At 37.5% G+C, this 20245-nt stretch overlaps 1 protein-coding gene across 9 annotated transcripts in view; it reads right to left on the bottom strand.

Annotated features, from left to right (window-relative positions):
• Positions 1-20245, bottom strand: part of MPDZ (multiple PDZ domain crumbs cell polarity complex component) — a 181164-nt gene that overhangs the window by 25819 nt on the left and 135100 nt on the right. For 5 of the 9 annotated variants that reach the window (XM_077148179.1, XM_077148181.1, XM_077148187.1 and 2 more), the window contains 8 exons: positions 18140-18238; positions 15251-15413; positions 13082-13278; positions 11820-11911; positions 11508-11598; positions 9170-9250; positions 1922-2014; positions 1757-1831 (listed from right to left, as the gene is read on the bottom strand). In XM_077148179.1, the coding sequence (XP_077004294.1) occupies positions 1757-1831; positions 1922-2014; positions 9170-9250; positions 11508-11598; positions 11820-11911; positions 13082-13278; positions 15251-15413; positions 18140-18238 (891 nt within the window). The remainder of the gene's footprint in view (positions 1-1756; positions 1832-1921; positions 2015-9169; positions 9251-11507; positions 11599-11819; positions 11912-13081; positions 13279-15250; positions 15414-18139; positions 18239-20245) is intronic. The other 4 variants (XM_077148183.1, XM_077148184.1, XM_077148185.1 and 1 more) reach the window with 1 other exon arrangement.

Below are 20245 nucleotides of genomic sequence, written 5' to 3'. Positions count from 1 at the left end.
AAGAACTGTTCAACTCCAATAAAAGTTATACATTTAATAGCTGGGTCTTAAATTATGGTTTCAAAGCAATATGCATAGTGGATATTTCTTAATAGTAATTAATTAATTACTATTAATAAATATAATTAAAATCAACACTAAGTTGGCCTTTGTTTAATAGCTGCATGTTTTTCAAATGGAAAGGGAGTGGAAACAAAATTTATCAGAAATGTCCACTGAATATTGTAATGCCTGGAAACATCCTAGAGTATATTAAGCAGATAATCAAAAAGTATTGGCTAAGTCCCCTGAGTTAAGGGGGTAAGACTATGGAACTATTAAGCCATAACTCAGGGAATCCCATGATACTGTGTCAAACTTCAGGGATGCCCAAATCAATAGGCCGTGAGGCTTACTCTTGTCAAGCTTATGCAGGTAGCACAGAAGCTTAGACTACCTATAGGCATGCCTAAGAGTTACTTCTGGAGGACCTCAGTTGTTGCTCAGATGTGGCCTCAGTCTCTCTAAGCCCAACTCTGCAAGTGAAATCACTGCCCTCTCCCTTACGTGGGATATGACACCCAGGGGTGCAAGTCTCCCTGGCGACCTGGGAGAGGACTCCCAGGGATGAATCCAGACCTGGCACTGTGGGATCAACAATTACATCCTGACCAAATGGGGGAAAAGAAGTGTAACTTATAAGGTATCAGTGGCAGAGAGAGTTCAAATAGAGTCGAGAGGCTACTCTGGAGGTTGCTCTTATGCAAGCTACAGGTACACTTTACTACTTATCATAACCTGCCAACCCCCAACCAGGACCATTCCAGCCAATCCTAAAGAACATCTACGGCAATTTATAAGATTCCACAAGGGTCCCAGGCACTCGAGTAACTCACCAGAAACTTACAACCTCCACTTGGGGCCCCGGTCCAGCTAAGTCGTGAAATCTAACCCAGCCTCTCCAGAACATGAGATAGTTCCATCTCCTTACCTCATAATAGTGACAGACCATTCCAATATCAAAAGTTCTAGAATTGCCATAGCCCCAACAACCCCAATGAGAGTATGGAGAGATCAAAGTTGATGGTGGAGTTATACAGAGAAGACAGGATTTAACAAATGAATGTGATTGCCAAATCATTAAATCGATATCTCTTTTAGTTTTCAGTATTTTAAAGCAGCTAGAATAAAAAACCTAAAATTGTGATATTGTAACCTATGTCAAAGTCTGAAATATGTTCTACAACTAACTGTGGTGCTGTGCTTTGAAATTTCTACTTTTTTGTATATATGTTATTGTTCACAAAAAAGAAGGAAAAAAAGTCAATTGTGATGATAAAAAAGCATTTAAGCCCTCTAGCCTCCTATATTCTGGAGCAGCTAGAAGGAAAAATATGAGAGGATCATATGGTAGCCCATAACAAACTCTGGGATCTGTCCTGTAACCACTTTTTGAAGAGTGCTTTGAAAACTATTGCTTTTTTATTTCTTTGCTTTGTATATATGTTATACCATACAATAAAAAAAGTTTTTTTTTAAAAAAGGCCACTTAATATCAAATCCTTTACCAGCCAACAGAAAAATCCTTAACATCACCTTCTCTGGAAAAAAAAGAAATTAAAAATTGAAAAACTTCCAAACAATCTTTTCTTTGCCTTATGGACCTGGCTGATAATAGCTATATAGCTTTCCCCAACCCCACCACAATGACCACACATATTCCTAGCCATGCCCAGGATGGATGCACAGTATCATTTGCTTTCTTTGGGAAAAATACCTTTTCAACAGGATAACCAACAACAACTTCATCATCTACAGCCAAGATCTGATCCCCAACTTTGAGCCGTCCATCCTGAATGGAAAGATGGAAGATAATAAGTGATTTTCTAGAAGTAATTCCTTTTCCCACCAATTTATGACTGTGAGAATGGTGGAGCCTCACCTTGGCTGCTACCCCATGCTCTGTCAAGCTCTTTATGATGACTCCACTTAGTGTATCTTCTTCACTGATTGCAATGCCCAGACCCCCTTGATCCTAGAGAAGTAAAAGCAAGAACACACAGAAAACCTGAAGAGATAAATTTTCTCCAAATGGAAAGGTATGTGGCCATAACTTCTATATGTCATCTTCTACACAATTAACTTTTCTGGAATCTATTATTAGAAATCTTTTCTTTTCTTAAGCAAGACTTTAAATTTTTGAATGGAAAAAAATTCATCTCCCTCAAATTCAAGGGTTTTTCACTTTTTTTTATTTATTTGAAACCTCTAGTTACCTTAGACAATGCCCAAATAAAGATACATTCAATGATTTAATCAACAACACACAACAGTTGCAATTTAGTCTTGTATAGCAGGCTGGCAGAATATGTTACTCAAAACCAATCAAGACCATCCCGCCTCCTCTCTCTCTGGCATGTATCTGAGAAGTAACAACAAAGCATTCCTTTCTGCCACCCTTCTTCCTTTGCAGATAGGCTGCAATTCCTGTGGTATGTTATACCCTTTCTGGGGCTGAACACCCATATTCTATTTCTCTAGATATTTGGGTTTTGATTCACTGTAGAGTAAAAACACACTCAACTCTGATCCCTAAGACCTGTCCTGAAAACCTTCCAGGCTTGGAGAGCTATATGTCTTTGTCTGTGTTTTCCATATCTTCTATCAGAATCAAATGAAATCAACAATGTTGACTTTTACCCTTCTTTAGTATTTCATTTATTAAAGTTAAAATAGGGTTTTGAGAATTTCCATTTTAGCCACAGCCAGCAATCTTTTTCATTACAGTTTCCATTCAGGGAAAAAAAAATCACCAAAATACAAAATGGAAAAAATGGAATCTCATCAAGGTTCTCTGAAATGTATGCATGAGAGCCAAGCCCATCACCAGAGACACTGAAGGTTATAGCCATGACACTGAGGTAAGGCTAGACCATCATTTTAAGGATTATCAATGTCGTAGCTTTCCAGGTATAGATTTTTAATGCCTGATGAGTTTCAGGTTGTCACTGAGCATCAATTTCTATCACTCTCTTTTCTAGGCAATCAGCCATGTTTATAGGACAAGGGAAATGGTAATTCTAATAAGTGTGAGAAGAGCTGGATTCAACTTTACCTTCTACCTTGTGGTAGAAATTTACACATGGCACATTACATCTCTAAACTGCAATTTCCTTATCGGAAAAATGGAATAATAACACCTGTCGAGCTACAAGACTGCTATGAGAATCAGGAATAATAAGAAAGGCCTTGAGAGCTTGAAATATTGTACAAAAAAGTATGCTATTACACTTACATTCCTTCTACTTGCAACTCTTTAAGGTATAATCAAATCTAGCGTTTTAGATAAACTCTCTAAATGTCCCAGGATTATGAAACCCAAAATCATGATCTAGTGGTAAAAACAATCAAACTTAACCAATAGGGAGGCCAACTTGCTTCCGAATCGACAAATTTCCAATGCCAATAAGAAATATGAATAACTGAGAGTTATCCTCTACTTGGGATTTTCCAACCAATGGCCTCTCCTATTACCACAAAGAAAAAAAGATTTGTTTGAATAAGTAGCACCCTATATCTATAATGACTGTATGTTCTCAATTCTGAGATTCGATTACATTAATATCTATTCACTTATCTGAAGTCAGAAAAGTAATTTACTGGTAGAACTTATTGGTTGCTTGCATGGCACCCATTCCTACTTGTCCCATTGTAAAAACTCACAGATTTCCTTAGAACATCCAACCCTCTTCCTCTGTTGCCTCCAACACACAAACTAACACACACCCTTCCACCACCTACCCCCACTTACATTAAATGTGGTGGTTTTAAAATAAATCCACAAACTCCCTGACACTTTTCCCTTCAAGAAGTGAATCCTAAATGAATCTAGACTGGACTGAGTGACCTGATTGCAACAAATAGAATAAAGCAGAAGGGATAGTGGGTAATTTCACAACTAATTGATAAAAGGCACCAGGTCTCCCACCTTGCTCTCTCTCTTAAATGACTCACACTGAGGGAAACCAGCAGCTGTGTCAAGCCAAGCAGCTCAGCAAAGGAACGAAGGCCTCTTTCCAACAGCCACATGAGTAAGCCGCCTTGTAGCTGATCTTCCAGCCCCAGTCCAGCCTTCAGGAGACTACAGCCCTGGCCAGCACTTTGTCAGCAACTGTATGAGAGACTTGGAACCAGAATCATCCAGCTAAGGCTTCTCCTAACTTCCTGACGAACAGAAACTATAAGATAATAAATGTCTGTTGTTTTAAGTTGCTAAGTTTGAGGATAATCTGCTATGCAGCAATAGATAACTAGCTACAAAGATGGGGTTAGAATGGCTTAAGTCAATTCTACCATTGTATTCCCCTGGCCATAGTCTCTGGTTCAGGAGTTGGTATATGATCTAAACAAGTTCAGTTAGGATAAATCTAAGGACCCTTGCTTAGAATCCTGGGATAACCACTCTCTCCCTCCATCCCCACAAGTATGTAAGGCTCAGTTATAGCTGTCAGTGCCTCTAAATTTATGAAGGGGAGCTGTCTTAGATGAAGTTGCCACTGTGGACAGTTACATAAAGAGAGGGAAAAAACTGGCTCTTGATGATACGACTGAGCCACAGAATCAACTACTCAGGAAGACTATTGACCAGTGAACTGAGTCCACAAATCCTCTTACATTAGGCCTGATGGAGTTTCATTTCTGCTGTTTTGTTATTTGAAACAGGAGTCCTAAATGGAACAATAGGCTACATTGCTACCTATCATAACTTGCACATAAATAATGTGCATGAACTCCACTTAGAACACTACAAAATTAAATAGTATATACACATCTATAGACAATTAATTCATAATTCATAATATATATCATATATAATTGATATATGTCAAGAATAATAGGGTATGAGTGTGAAAGTGCAATTTCTTACCTAACTACTCAATGTTCCACCTCACTTCTGCCAGAGCATATACAGTCCTTAGGAGGAAAAGATGTGAGAAACACTGCTCTGAGATAGTTATTAAAATGCCACCATACAGGGAATGTGAAACAAATTAAGGGAATACATTTAAGGAGGAGCAGTTTATATAATTAAAGAGCTAGAGAAGAGTAAACAAGAATTAAAAGTGGGATTAAGCTGAACAAACTATTATTATTATCAAGAGAATTAATGTGAAGTTGGATGATTTCCTAAAATTCAGAAGAAGAAACTCAATTGTATATGAAGAGTTTTGCAATATAAAACTGTATGGAAAAGAAATACACCTCTGGCAACCATGTAAGGTTATCTGCTTTGATGTATAGGTATTTCCCTGAGCCAAAGTTTGCCAAAAATAAATCGTTAATCAAGAAGAAATTTTCTGTTAAATTGATTTAGCATTTCAATCACTAGTTGAGGATTCAGACTATATATGCGAGGACTTTCTAGTTATACTTCTATTTTCCCACTGTAGGAAAATGTAAAAGATTAAAAACATAATGGACCTTCAAGAGAATTTCTAAGGAGTCAGAAAAAAACTAGAAATAACCTGTTGTAACAGCTCCCATTTTGAAGCAATGCAAAAACTATTCTCCCTTCCTGACTCCATTACTCTCGATATCTCCTCCTTCGTGCACGTACTGCACCTAAGTGCCATTCATTCTTCTCTCTCAAATACTTACTCAGGATAAACTGTGCACACAATAGGATCATGGGGGAGAAACTGCAAGAGTTCCTTCTCTCAACATGTGTGCAATTTAGATGTACAGACATGGTACTCACATAAAAGTTTACCACAAGAGATACGTCATTGGGCCCTACATAGTTAAATGACAAATAAATGAAGACATTAATAGTAAGCATTATGCAGGTCAGAATATTGAGTGCATATTAAAAAAAAATACAGAGGTGAGAGGCAGTGAAATGCATCAAGATTTAGATAAGCTAAAAACAAGTAGAAGGACATTCCTGGGGGGGGAAGATAGAAACAAAGGGGAGGATGCACAGATTTTCAAAACATTCTCCATGAGCTTCTGATACAAATCAGCCTGACTGAAGTAGAGGATTCTTATAAGGAACAGCTAGGGGTTTAGGCAAGGTAGATGGGGCCCAATCCAAGTGGAAATGGGGAACAGAAAAAGGACTCAGAGGCAGAAGTCCAGAATTTTAGTTCTAACTTTACCACTTTGATTTATGGGAATAGTAAGAAGTAGGAAAATAATAGCAACCTCACAGGGTTGCTAAGAAGTAAATGATATAAGGCATATATTCAATTTCACCACTAAACTGTTTTCAAATAATTAATCATATTACAAAAAAAAAAGAGAGCAGAAATTCCAAAAGCCTTCAGAGGAGGCATGAATATTAAAAGGCTGGCTAATTCTCCCTTTTTGCCTGAGCTTTGTTCCCACAGTTGTCCAATAATGGGCTTAGCATGATGCGCTACTTAATATATCCTATCACCTTCAGCAATGGACTCCTCAAAAGATGTTTTCAAGGACATGTGCTCTGGAGTACTGAGACGTCATGATTAAAAACATTCAAGAGAATAATAATTATAATAACTTGCACTGGGCAACGGGTTTTATATAAATTCTTTCATTTAATCATTATAGTAATATCCCTGGAATAAGGTATTATTTTTCCCATCTTACAGTCAAGGAAACTGGCTCAAAGAAGTTAAGTGACCTCTTATAGCCCAGGGAAGTTTATGAGTGTAAAGCCCAAATGTTAAATCATAAAAATCATGGGTTGATTGCTTCTTCTGTCTAGGTGATTTTAAAAGATATCTGAATATTCTCTTTACTCACTTTGGCTTCCAACAATAAGTACATTTCAACTCCCTGAGTCTTAGATTTGCTTGAAACCTATATACATATATATTCATACAAAAATATATGAATGGAAGCATTCTGTGGGTATAACATCTGAGGGTCCCCAAGTTTTTGGATTTTTTTTTTTTTTTTTTACATGGGGAAGCACTGAGAATCGAATCTGGGTCTCTGGCATGGCAGGCAAGAACCCTGCCTGTTGACTCACCATGGCCTGCCCTCTTGGATTTTTTTATAGCAGCTAATTTGAGAAGAGTTGTAGATGTACTAGGCACTTGTTGAATAAATCAGCTGGACACTAAAGGTAGAGCTCAGCTCTTATATTGTAGGATGGTCATTCAGAATAGTTACTTATCTTTATTTTGGAAGGCACCTTGTTTATTAGTTCACCCAATCCCAAGAATAACCCTCTGATGTAGGTAACCCATCTACGGACCATAAAGTGAGACCAACAGAATTATGTGACTTTCCTGAGATCACTCAGGATGTGAGGGGGTCTCTGACAAGTAGAGAAGAATTTTGGGCACTGCCATTGCTGAATGGAGGGCTAAGGAACTTCAATTTACCTGCTTGATAATGGAACAATGAAAGTCCCTGAAAGGCAGTGAATAGGGGATTGAAATGATGTAGACATCTATAGCACACCTTTTAACCAGGTAGCCTAACGCAGAAGGAGAAAGCATCAGAGAAAGCCAGTGACAAGAAGCAGTCAGTTATCGCTTTGCCAGCTTATCCTTTCCAAAAACTAATTATAACACTAATAATAATAGCCAATATTCATATATGTGTGCCAGGCACCAGACTCCAAACATATGTATATGTAATGTTCATAATAAATACTTATTTTTCACAACTTTATGAGTAAGTATTATTATTGTCCCCATTTTGCAGAGAGGAAATTATGCACAGATTAAGAAATCTGCGCAAGGTTACAGCCAAATGGAGGACTGCAACACAGGTGATCTGGCTTTAAGTCATGCTCTCAATTGCCAAAGTAGTCTCCTTATTCATTCACTTAACAAGATCATTCCACCAACTTTTCTGGGCACTCATTATTCCATGATGTACTATATCCTAGGTGAATAAATTAGAATCCATGCCATGAAGGGGGATATGTGTTAAAAATTTAATTTATCTTGGACTGTTAAAGATAAGCATCAGCCAAGGTTGAAAAAAAAATCATTCACTATAACAAATTCAGCATATATTAAATTGTTTCACAATTTACAAATTATAGGGAAATAATAGCACTGTTAAATATAATACTACAGATTCTGACTTCAGGATTTAGGAGAGAAAAACTAAGCTCTGACATCAGCAGGGCAAAGATCTTCAATAGAATGAGGCATTAGAAGGCAATAGACTGAGGGATTCTTGAAGTCAAGTGTATGGACTTCATGATAGAAAGGGCAAAGGGCATTATGACTCATAATAAGGACTTCAATTACAGATATATGACCAGAAGTAACCAAATCAATATAGTCATGGTATTTGATTTACTGAACACTTACAGAGCCTGACCATGTCATCACAATCATCTCATAAGCAGCCCAGTCTTTACAATGACCCAAGATAAAGGTACTGTTATCTCCAATTTAGAGATACTGGAAACGGAGGTATACAAAAGTCATACAATGCATCAAGCATATCCTTGATAGGGGAAAGGTTCAGCCCAGACACAATGACTCAGAAGTCCAGGGTCTCGAGCATTACATCGCTTTGCCTCATGGCTAGAGAGTGATTATGTTCGTTTTTCTTTCTGTCTTCAATTGTTTCATGAAAATATCCTATTCCTCTCCTCCAACCACTTTCCTCCCTCTTCTCCTTGAGCAATTTGCTGCTCTTTCTGCTTATATCCACGTTCATCCTCTGCCCACCAGCTCCTCAGCATAAGCCTGTGGCACCTGAAGGGCATTTATAGGTTTCTGGTCAGCAAACCACCTATTTAAAGTGGTCATTTGAACCTAAAGTTGTGCTCTTTTCAAAAGTGAATGCCTCACTGATCCTACCAGTGAAAATTTCATTACTTGAATTTTCAGTTTCATGAAGGATTAAGGTGATCACTTTTATTTTTATATATTTCTTTTATTTCCTCCATAGTGGGCTAAAGGCAAGAAAAGCTGGGCCCCTGATAAAGTATCGATTGGCAAAGTGGTTCCCAACGTCAGGTGCACTGAAAGCACCAGGAGGGAGGCCCTCTTAGAACACAGACGGCTGGCCCACCCCCTGGCTGCCCTCTCTATAGAGGTGGTAGGCCCAGGAATCTGCATTTCCAACAAGATGTCACTGACTGGTCTGGAGATCACACTTTTGAGAACGAGTCAATCAGAAGTCTGGTGTGCAGGTACTCACATCACCTCATTCCAATTTAAAGTAGATTTACCTTGGGAAGCTCCAGATGTTGCACATTTTTAAATGAACTGAAGTCCACAGGTGCATTAGAAGGACTAACACTTGGTTCAGCCTGACAGAGGGAAAGACATGGCAAAAAAGGCAAATGAGTGTATGTGGTTTTGTTTCCTTAAATATAAGGGCCACATAAAACTATTTCATACAGTATAATTCACTAGTACTATTTTAACTTCTATGGCATTTATGAACATGATATTCTCAAAATATTAATGAGGTGTGATCAGAGAACAATTATTTTAGAGCTCAGAGATCTTAAGGAGCTCTCAAGGCTGCCTTGGTTTAAGCTATAATGAAGCTAATAGTAGCCCAGCTACAAATTCATGAAACTCATTAAAATAGAAAGTGCCAGCACAGTCACCACTCGTTATTCAGTTTTAGGTATCAAGTGAACTTAGTAACTATTAAACGTTTTACCTGAAAATTATTAAAACACTCCATTTTCTTAAGGATATATTTAGTACAATTAAGACAAAAATTAAATTTCCTCCTCTATAATCTACTTACTTTGAATAACCACTCAATTCAATTCAACAGTATGAGCAGTTAGAATTCGTAGATCTATATAATATATAGGTAAGCCCAATGTTTATATATTCATTTAGCGAAGAGTTCTTACTCGTACAACTTCCCTCCAGTGATAACGACCACTGGTGTCTCTAGTTTTAAACCTCTCTCTACCATCTCTGTTTATCCTAGACACATATCCAAACAAAGCTTTTTCAAGCCAAACAAAACGACCACCAAAAAACTCTCTCAACCCTCTGTCACCCTCTAGTCACCGAGCTCTGTCTCCTAATCTTATTCACTGTATACTCAAAATGCTCTTTTTAAAAATCATCAATGATCTCTTCATTGCCAAATCCAATGGACCCCTGAGCTTTCTTCTTACTGACCTCTATGCAGCACATATGGTTTGGAATCCACCCTTCTTGAAACACACCCCTCAGTTGGTGTACAACTTGCCCTCTTGGTTCTTGTTCGTATTCTCCAACCAGAAGTTCTCTTTTGTCTTTCCTCTTATTCTTGAGTTTCCATGATTCTGACTTTGGCTCTCTTCTTACCTTCTAAATTCTGGCCGTAGGCGAGTGCCTCAACAGCCACAGCTAACTGAATCCATCTCCAAACTCTAGCTCAAATATCCCAATGTACACCTGTAACAGGCTTCCAATAGGCACTTCATTCTCGAGCTGTCTCAAACAGAATGCATTATCTTTTTACAAATAATCTATTTTTCAGTATTTCCCATTTTGGTGCAAGTCAGTCATCCATCCAGTGACCAAGTCAGACATCTGGAGGTCTTGTCCATCCGGTCTGCCTCGGCCAGCAGTGTATCCCCAGCCCCAAGAACAGTACCAGCACAAGGTAGAAAAAAAATATCTGTTGAATAAATGAATTCTCAACTACTTACTTTTCTTTATTTAGTGGTAGATGAAGTACTGTCAATTTGGGTTCTATAACATCTTTTTTTTGTCTCAGTTCAGACCCTTGATACCTTTCTCTTGAATAACTGACAATTTTCTCACACTTTCTAACTTAATTTTTCTACCCTGTGACCTCTGACTTTTCCTACACTACTGCTAGAGTAGTTTTTTAAAAACAAAATTAAAAAAAAAAAATTTTTTAACTTTAAATTTTTTTTTAAAAACATAACATTAAATGCAAACATTCTTATGATCATTCCGTTCTACATATATAATCAGTAGTTCACAATATCATCACATAGCTGCATATTCATCATCATGATCACTTCTTAGAAAAAACAAAATTCTTATTCTTCAAATGCCACTGCCTCAAAGACAAAGTCTATCATAAAAAGTTTACCATGCTCTGACCCTATCTCTCTTTTCAGCTACCCTTTCCCACTGGTTCCCTATTCTCTGGTCCCCACTGTTCAACAATACTCTGCAGTTTTCAATCTCTTGCATTTGTCAGAGCCTCCATGCCATTTCTCCCCACATGACCTCTGCCTGGAATGTTTTCTCCCACCAAATCCTCTCCTTCCAATACACAGTTCACGTGCTGCCTCTTCTGTACAGTCTTATTCCCAGTCTCTCTCCATGGGCAGAATTGACAACTCTTTTTCTACATTCACTATTTTCCATGCAGATGTCTGCTAGCAGCCTTCATTTTGTGGTATGCTTGTACACATGAATGTTATCTTATACTAAGCTATAAACTCCTTGAAGGCTGAGGCTACAACTTTTTCATCTTTGATATGCCTGTAAGTGTTCTGCTATTTATTGAATTAACAAGTGATGTATCACTTAAGTTTTCCCAGAGAAATAAACACAAACCATATATTTTTATACCTCCTTCTTTTCAAGATTCTCTGAGGTAGAAGGCAAAGGCTCTACAGTACTTCCAGGACATACGGCCATCTGACTCACTGCATCTTTATTTCTAAAGTAAAAAAAAATCAGCATATCATAATAATTCATATCATTTTCATTTTCCTACTTAATGTGGCATTATTAATGTGGAATTATTAAAAAAAAATTCTCTAACTCGACCTGGATCCACAACACTTACATATTTACAAATATTTTATTTTAATTCAAAAGAACTCAAGAGTTGAAAGACTGACAAAAATATCAGGAAAACCAACAAAAGAAAATGCTCACCTGATAAAAATTATTTTTACTTTGGAAGGGGCACATTTAATGATTGATGAGGCATTCTGGTGACTTCTTCCATATAAAATTTGACCATTGATCTACGTGAAACAAATATTATTAATTGAGTCTGGAATTTTCACCTCATTTTTATCATTTTTAACATTCTTGATAAATTTTTATCATCTTATCTAGCTATGAAAAGCTTATTTTTCTTACTTTAAAATAATTCTGTATACATTCTTCCCAGAACATGAACCTGATTTTTGATGATGAATAAAATGATGCTCATGTTTAAAGCCAATGTTAAAATGATACACACATACTCTGGTAACCATGGACTGCTGGGTTAAAAGGCACCACTGGACCTGCTGCAGGGATCTAGAAAGTAACCGTCCCAGCAGGCAATGAACTTCTGGCATGCTCCTTACAAGTAAGGGCTCTGTGGAAGCATTGTGGCTTGCAAAGACCAACCTGGGAAAGTCCCTGCTGTCACCTTTCCCAGTTAAAATGCAAGTCCTGGAATAGACCACTGGGAGAAATAATGCCTGGGGATTCAGGATTTGGGCAGAATGTGCCTAAGTAGCACAGTACCTGAAGGAACTTCCGGCTCAGCCATCTAGTCATTCAGCCATTGCTGACTGAGCTGCACTAGCCAACAGAGAAATATGGTGAAGGGTATTAAGGCAGGACATGCAAGTTCAAACATGCAAAACATGCAAATACAACTCTAAATGCTAGGAAGTTATGGTCCACAAATTTATTTTGTTTGGTGGGCTGAGTTATTGCTTTTGTTGCTTAGCCTTAACCTCGACCCCACTTCACCTTACCCCCATCACTTAAACCGTTAGGGATTCACTTCAAGAGTGTTCAGAGGGTCAACCTTATTACTGGGGTTTGATTGGTTATTTGGCTTAATAAGAGTTCCTAGTAAAAATGCAGCACACACAAAAATGTCTTGCCATGTGATCTCTATTACTGTCTCAAGGGAAAAATTATTTCTCGGGTTAGTCGTGGATGACCTCTTGACTCTGAAACCTCTCAGCTAGTCATGACGTTTTAATGGGAGTTAATGGGAACACACCGTTTATTGAGAAGAAAGCTGCTTTGGAGCCAGATTTGATGCCATGTATTTATCTGATTAGGTAAGCTGTAGTTTTCTTAGTCACAGTGTGAGGTCCAGGTGGGTTTTCTGTAAACTGATGATTCCATTACACCATTACTTCATCAGGTTCATCAAGAAGAAATCCGAGTTTTCCATAAGAACTTACCTCCAGAAGTTCGTCAGCAATCTGTAATCTGCCATCTCTCCCAGCTGCTCCATTTGGATCAATCCCCACTATAAAGACACTCATTCGGGATCGGTCTTTGTTTCCAGCAAGACTTAGACCCAAGCCACTGTGACCTTTCTCCAACTCAATCATATGCAGCTTGCCTGTTAGGGTTCCATAACGCTCTCTGATATTTTCTACATACAAACAACAAAAACAACACATGCATACACCAAAAACAAAAAACACCAAAAACAAAACCTGGTATTAAGACTTAATCTACAGCCAAATGCCTTACTACAGAAAACTATTCATTTCATTTCAAAAGGGCATTATTTTTAATCAAGGCAGTTTAAGAAAGGCCAAACAGGCTGGTGACCTGGACATAAGGAGTACAAACTGAGGAATTAGTTTGCATCCAGTGTGCAGACAGTACAGTGTCTGATGAATTAGTTTGCCTTGGAGCGACCACATTTACTAAACACTCAAAATACTGTGATTAAGCGAGAATATTACCTATTTGCAAAGAGGGACAGAACTGTTATCCAGAATATCTACATCCATATATTGGTCAACAGAAGCTTTTGTCCCAGAAGAAAATCTATACTGGAAATCACATTGGACAGATGTTTGGTAGATGTATCCAGAATAAAGGGAGCATTCTTTTTTGTTTGTTTGTTTTGTTTTATTTTAATGCACAAGAATATAATGTCAGCAAATCAATGTACCTATCCTAGCTTTGGGAATCAGGTCCTAGTTAGATGGGATCATTCATGTCTCCCCCCCACCACATGTGTAAGAAGTAGAGTCCATTCTCCACTTGCTTTACTCTGACTGGGCACTGACTGCTGTAACCAACAGATTAAGGTGACAGTAACTCTATATAGTTTAGGTGATGCCTTTAACTGCCTGGCAGTTCTACTTCCTGCTTCCCAGAATGGTTGGTCTTTGGGACTCCTTCTCAGAATTTAGCTGTGAGAATCTCAAGCCACTTGGAGAGGGTACCACGTGTCCACAGCCCCAGATGAGTAACCAGAAACAGTCAGCACTAGCTAGCAGCCATGTAAGTGTGCCATCCTGGACATTCAGCCAATGAGCCCAGTCAACAACAGAATCCTGAGAGATTAATAAATTGCCATGAAGTTTTGGGGCAATTTGTTAAATGACTATAGATGACAGAAATATCTCCGTTCATGTTTTCCTCATAGTACATTCTGGTCACCTTGACTGAATTAGCAATGCACTCCAATTTCGTTCATAATGGACTAAGAACACTGCAAACTTTATGAATCATTTCTCAGAAAATGTAATGTCATGCAACCTATATTGATCCTTAAAAACATCAGTTTCAGAAACTACCAACTCCTCACACCTTCTAGAATCTAACAGCACAACTTGGATACTGTGTGCTTTCTAAAATCATGGACCATAGCTTTCTTAAAGGAAGTAATCAGATTTTTAAAATGAAACTTTTTTTTAGACAATGACACATTTATAACTTTTGGCTAAATGTATACTATTTCCCTGTGAAAGGACTTATTTCCTTAGAAAATACAGACACCCCAATGATGAGAGTAACAGCTGCTTTTCAATGCTTCCGTGCAGCACCAGGCATTGTGCACAGGACTCCTCACACATCATCTAATTCCATGCGAGCACCCCGAGGGAAGAACTGCATTCTAAGAGGTGGGGTGATCACTAGGCAGAAACTCAGAGGGGGCAAATCACTTGACAAATGCCCAAAATTGTGATCTCAAAAATTATACCATGTTATCGTCTTAGTATAAAAAATACTAGAAGTTCAAGAGCCATATTAACAAGATTTTACAGTGTGGAATCTGAGGCTGACAGAGGGCCGCTGACTTGTCCAAGACCACAGGTTGGCTGATCCAGGACTTACTTCTTAGTGCCACGTCCTCTTAAATTTTCATAAAAATGGCAAAGCTGAATTTAACAGGAATGCGTATTTTTTAAAGCCAAGAAAGAACATGATTTCATGCCTCAGGAATGTGTATCGTATTCAAGCAAAACAAACAGTATTTTTTTTCCCCGCAAAATTGCTTTAAATAAAGTTAAAACATACTTATTCATCCAGGGCATCAGCCCTGAGAAACCCAGAGCTATTTTAGTATTTCTTAGAATTACATGCATCACAAAAAGATAACTTACTCCAGCTATAACCAAACTCATCCTCTTTGTCAACATCTTCTGAGACTGTACTTGCCAACGACTGTGCAAGATCACTGCCCATTTCTGTAAAGGCTGAAGGAGGGGGCAGAGGCGCGCTGCCCAGTGGGGCCTTTTCTGGCTCTGACTCTGACTGACTGGATGCCTGTGGGAGTAAGAAGAATGAAGTGGGTCTGAGCAATCTAAGGAAGAAAATTTTAAAAGAAGGAAGGAAAAAATAAGAGTCAAATCCCCAAAACAAAAACAAAAACTGGCTTTACAATTTCTAACACATAAGCAAAAAATGGAAAGCTCACAAATCTGTGTAATGCCAGACAGGATTCAGGTGAAGTTAAATATACTAAACAAAACATTATGTTCAGAGCACAATTCAATAAAGTGTTATTTACTCTTTTAAACCCATGACTTATTCAATGTGAAGGCTTAAAAGACAGAAAATTGTATAAATATTCCCTTTGGGGAAAAAAAAAATCCCCATTCAAAAGTGCTCATAAATGTGCAGGGATCTGGGCAAGATTTGGGGTTCTAGAAAGGTCTTCCAAGCAACTAAAACAAACAAAAACAAATTAATTAATACAGAAATTACTCTTCAAAGCTTATTAGTGAGATTATATATAAAGAATTCTTTATTGCTACCTGAATCCTCTCTCCAAATGACTCCACAAATCCATGAAAATGAGCATAACATGCGCAGGTTCATCTACCAAGGCAGCCAGTTTGTTGGCACAGAGTACATGGACTTGGATTTGAGGCGCATGATTTTAATGGACAATACCATTGTTCCCTTGCTAAGTTAGCTCCCACAAGGGTAAATGTGAAAATACAAGAAAACACTTCATACAAATTCAAAGCACGACATACTTGCTATTACTTAAGGGTATAGGTCTACTTTCAATAAAAGGACTTGGTATCATCAAGTTCTTACAGGTTATCAAACAGAATATTAGAGTTTGAAAGGCCTTTAAGTCACAAGGTCACAAGAAGTGAAAGATTCTGCTCAAAACTGCAAACTTCTTTTTGCTTAATTCCTAGTCCAATGCACTTTCCATTTATGCTGTTGCCTCCTCCAGTTTCCATAGTAAGAGAGTACCTAATTCAAGGGCAAAGGACTCCAAGCTAAAGTTCTAACCCTGCTGTGAAGGTGACCCTAACGCCTATTCTTTTATTTGAGATTTTCTCCTGCATGGAGACCTGTCTGATACACCTTGTTTTATTTTATAAGTGTATTTCTTGGAAAAAATTGCGATGAAAACATATTAAATGACAGCACTTACAAACACTTAGGGATTATTAATGATGCCAAGAACCAAAATATCAAACTATACCTAAAACCAAAACTATTTGGCATTGTGTATGATCTTTCTATGATGATTCAGAAAGTACTTTAAGATTCTCAGTTACCTCAAAATCACTCTAACAGACCTCAATTACTATGTTTCTGGTAAAGCACAAGAGGGCTAGTTGACAAAGACTTATGGAAATAGATTTCCAGGTTACAGAATCTGTGTATTAAAATGTTTGGCTTATTCACCGGTGGCCAACCAGACAAAAAAATCATTAGTGTAAATGAAACCCTTGGTATTAGTCCAAATGCTATGCCAGGAATCTCTCAAATTAACAAAGTACCAGTAGAAATAAACAAATAAATAACCAAAATGCTCATTTGATTGAATCAAGATTCATTAATCATGCTAAGATATGGGAAGAAGGGGACATAATTTAGAAGTTTTCTGGTTAAGGTATGTGGCACAACATTTACGTACTGTGTAGGCGTAAACTGAAATGGTGCAATGTAACTAAGTCATAAAACTAATACAATTTTGTAGCTACTAAAAGGCAGATTAAATGTTCCATTTACTACTCGTGACAACCTCATTTTCACTGAGACCATGTGATTGGCTTGTGGCTGACTCTTCCTAACGTGTATTAAGGAAAATGTAACTCTTTAACAAAGATTGTTTAGGATTCATTGGCAAAAATGAAAAGTGCACTTCGAAATCACTCCATGCCATGACTGTACACACTGAGCACAAGGCACACACACAGAGAACATGGGACACACCCACTTATTCACGAAAATCCACACTGAGACAAACCTTAAATGGTGCGGGAGCAAAAGGGTTAGTTGGGGAACAACGGAGGATAACTCTACTTGAATTCTGTAATTCCTACAGTAACCAAAAACACATTCCTTCAGACACAGCATCTTCGGTTATTCATTTCACAATACCATGAATATTCATAAAATGCCTCCGGAGAGAAATTGTTGACAGTTTGCTTCCTTTTCAAGATCAAATTATGGTATGTAAATTCCTGTAAAATTTCTTTACAATTTTGTTTTACAATTTTATCAGAATAGGAGAATATCCAAGCATAGTTTTGCAAATTGTTAAAAAAAAAAATATGTTTCTTGGTTCTGGCATTTACATGGACACACTTTATGAATATTCAACAGACCCTGCATGTATGTGATTATTTAAAAGAGCTTATAGGACCACCTTGCAGAAATCGAGAAGGAGTTAAACCAATATAAAGTTTTAAAGAAATTATGCTTGAAAGATCATACATTTGGCAACAAACAAATGTAAATATCAGGAAATTTAAATCATACTGTAATGTAGGAAATGTACTGGACTCAACAATTATTCATTCCTTACTCTTCAGAGGGCCATTTACTTTCTAGCTATAAAAGAAATATGCTCTGGCAGGACAATTTACTTAAGAAAGAATTTGCATTCCCACTCCAAACACACAGGGTTGTTTTTTTTTTCTGTCCAGATTTAGTAAACAGAGAACTGGGACAACCACACAGTAGTAACAAAGAACAAAATGTCGCAAAAGGCAATCGCAAGACAAAGGACATTATCCAACCTTGGCAGCGTTGAACTGGAGAGAGTCAGCAAATGGGTTAGTGCTGCTGAAGGTGTACTTAGGGTAAAGGTTGTGCGGCAAGGAAGGCAAAGGGGCTTTCTAAAAGGAAACATAAGAGGCCTGAGTGCAGAAGAAATGTATTTAAAACAACTCAGTGTTAGGGACAAAGTACTTACTCATTTAAATAACCATTCATGTGAAACTAGAGCCTGTCAGATCTAGTTATTAATAACAACATCTTAAATTAAAGGTTTGTCTCTATCTGGATCTTCACCCAATTCTAAATTTGTCCACATACCACACAGGAAACTAGTTTGTTTTATGACCTCAAATTTCTTTAATTTTTGCGGAATGTCTTCACTATCACAGGCAGATGCCCATAAATATCACCTACTTTGTATATTAGCATATGCTCCCTGCATATCAGTAAACATGTTTCAAAATGAAAACCATAAAAGGTTTTGCATTTACATTCAAAAGCTAATTTTGTGTTTGTTTTATAAAACAGTCTATTGGTTCCATAACATGAATTAAACATTTGCCTGCCAATTTATTGGTAAGATGCATTATTCTGTTATCTTATTTCCAACTTTTCACACATTCAATAGATGTCGAGATTGCTTCAGATTAATAGAATTTACAAGAAAGGATGATATCAGCAATTTTTGAAGAAATTAACCACTAGTAAAGTGATGTTCTCCATTTCTGCCCTCATTTTATACAGTAGGAAGATGGAGATTCATGTTTTAAAAGCATTCCTACAAAATTACCCATATTATTGCAGAGTTCATGAGACTTTGAATAATATTAGAAGTCCTGCCTTTAGGGTGTCTCTCACAGATTTTGTGGTTTGCCTGTGATATGCCCTGAGCCAAGCCTGTTGCAGTTGATGTACATATTAAAGGCATGAAAACTGCCAGAGAGAATTTACTATTTTCGTAAAATAAAAAAAAGTAATTTCCTTAGCAGAATAAATGCTTTTCCTTCTTCTCTCAGTGCTATCTTTTTCTTTTATAGACTATATCTTTCGGGGATGAAATTGCAGGCATTTAAAATTCATTTTGGCCCCGACGACATGTTTGTATTACTTCTCTCTATAAAAAAGTCCTTCTGGCAGGCATCAAGTGTAGGGAGAGGTTATCATGTGACAGCACCCTTTGCAGGAGAACACTTTGGAAAGACTCTGTCCTCAGGACGTCTGCACTAAAGCTTTTGCCACATTACCCTTTCAAACTGCTCTTCTTCCAATGTTTTTCCTACAGAGGGAAGATGAGGAAATGTAATGGACACAATGACATTTCTGCTCGTCTCAACTTTCTCTCTGCTTTTCAGTTTAAAATGTCAACTCCCGCTTTACAAAAAGGAAGACAAAAAGCGCCAAGAACATGACCATTTAATACTGTGGAAGAAATGAGGAGGCAGAGATGAAAAATATCAGAAGTCAAATAACTCAATCATATAAATGGAGGCTGGGGATTATTTTTAACTCTCATACAGGGAACTTTTAGGTTTCAAATGTCCTCTTTAGTTCTATAAAACAAAACCATAATGTCAAGACATAGAATATTTAACTATAAAAAAAGCTTTAGTTTCTCTGTTTTTTTAATCTGCAGATCATATAGGATTAGAATTTGGCCCTGATAGCGGAGAATAAAAGTACAACATGAGCACAAGAGATGAAATGCTGATCACTCTATTATTAGGTAAAGATTTACAGAAACAAAATATATTTCTTATTAAAAAAAAATCAGGGACTAAACTTCTGTTTATAGTCCCGGGGGATGATAAAAGCAGAGATGTTATTAACTAAGAAAAGTCAAAGGGGAGACAAAAACATTCTTTAGCTCTTATTCATGGGGCCCGTTTTCAGTCTGACAATGTGGTCTCGCTAGCAGAATTATCAGGGCTAGTTCTGGGAAGATCTGGCTCTTGAACAGCTTATGAACTAAAGAGACTCACTGGCTTTCCAGTCTACATATAAGATTTCTAGACGTTTTATCTTGCATCCACAAATAAAGCTTTTAACATGAACAGACTCATTAAATTGTGAAAACCTTGTGTCTGATGCTTCTTTTCTCCAGGGTATGGACAGATGAGTAAAAAAAA

Source organism: Tamandua tetradactyla, chromosome 2, assembly GCF_023851605.1.
Source record: "Tamandua tetradactyla isolate mTamTet1 chromosome 2, mTamTet1.pri, whole genome shotgun sequence".
NCBI lineage: Eukaryota > Metazoa > Chordata > Mammalia > Pilosa > Myrmecophagidae > Tamandua > Tamandua tetradactyla.
The sequence above is the reverse complement of the archived record's forward strand: the minus strand, read 5'-3'. Positions and strand labels throughout refer to the sequence as shown.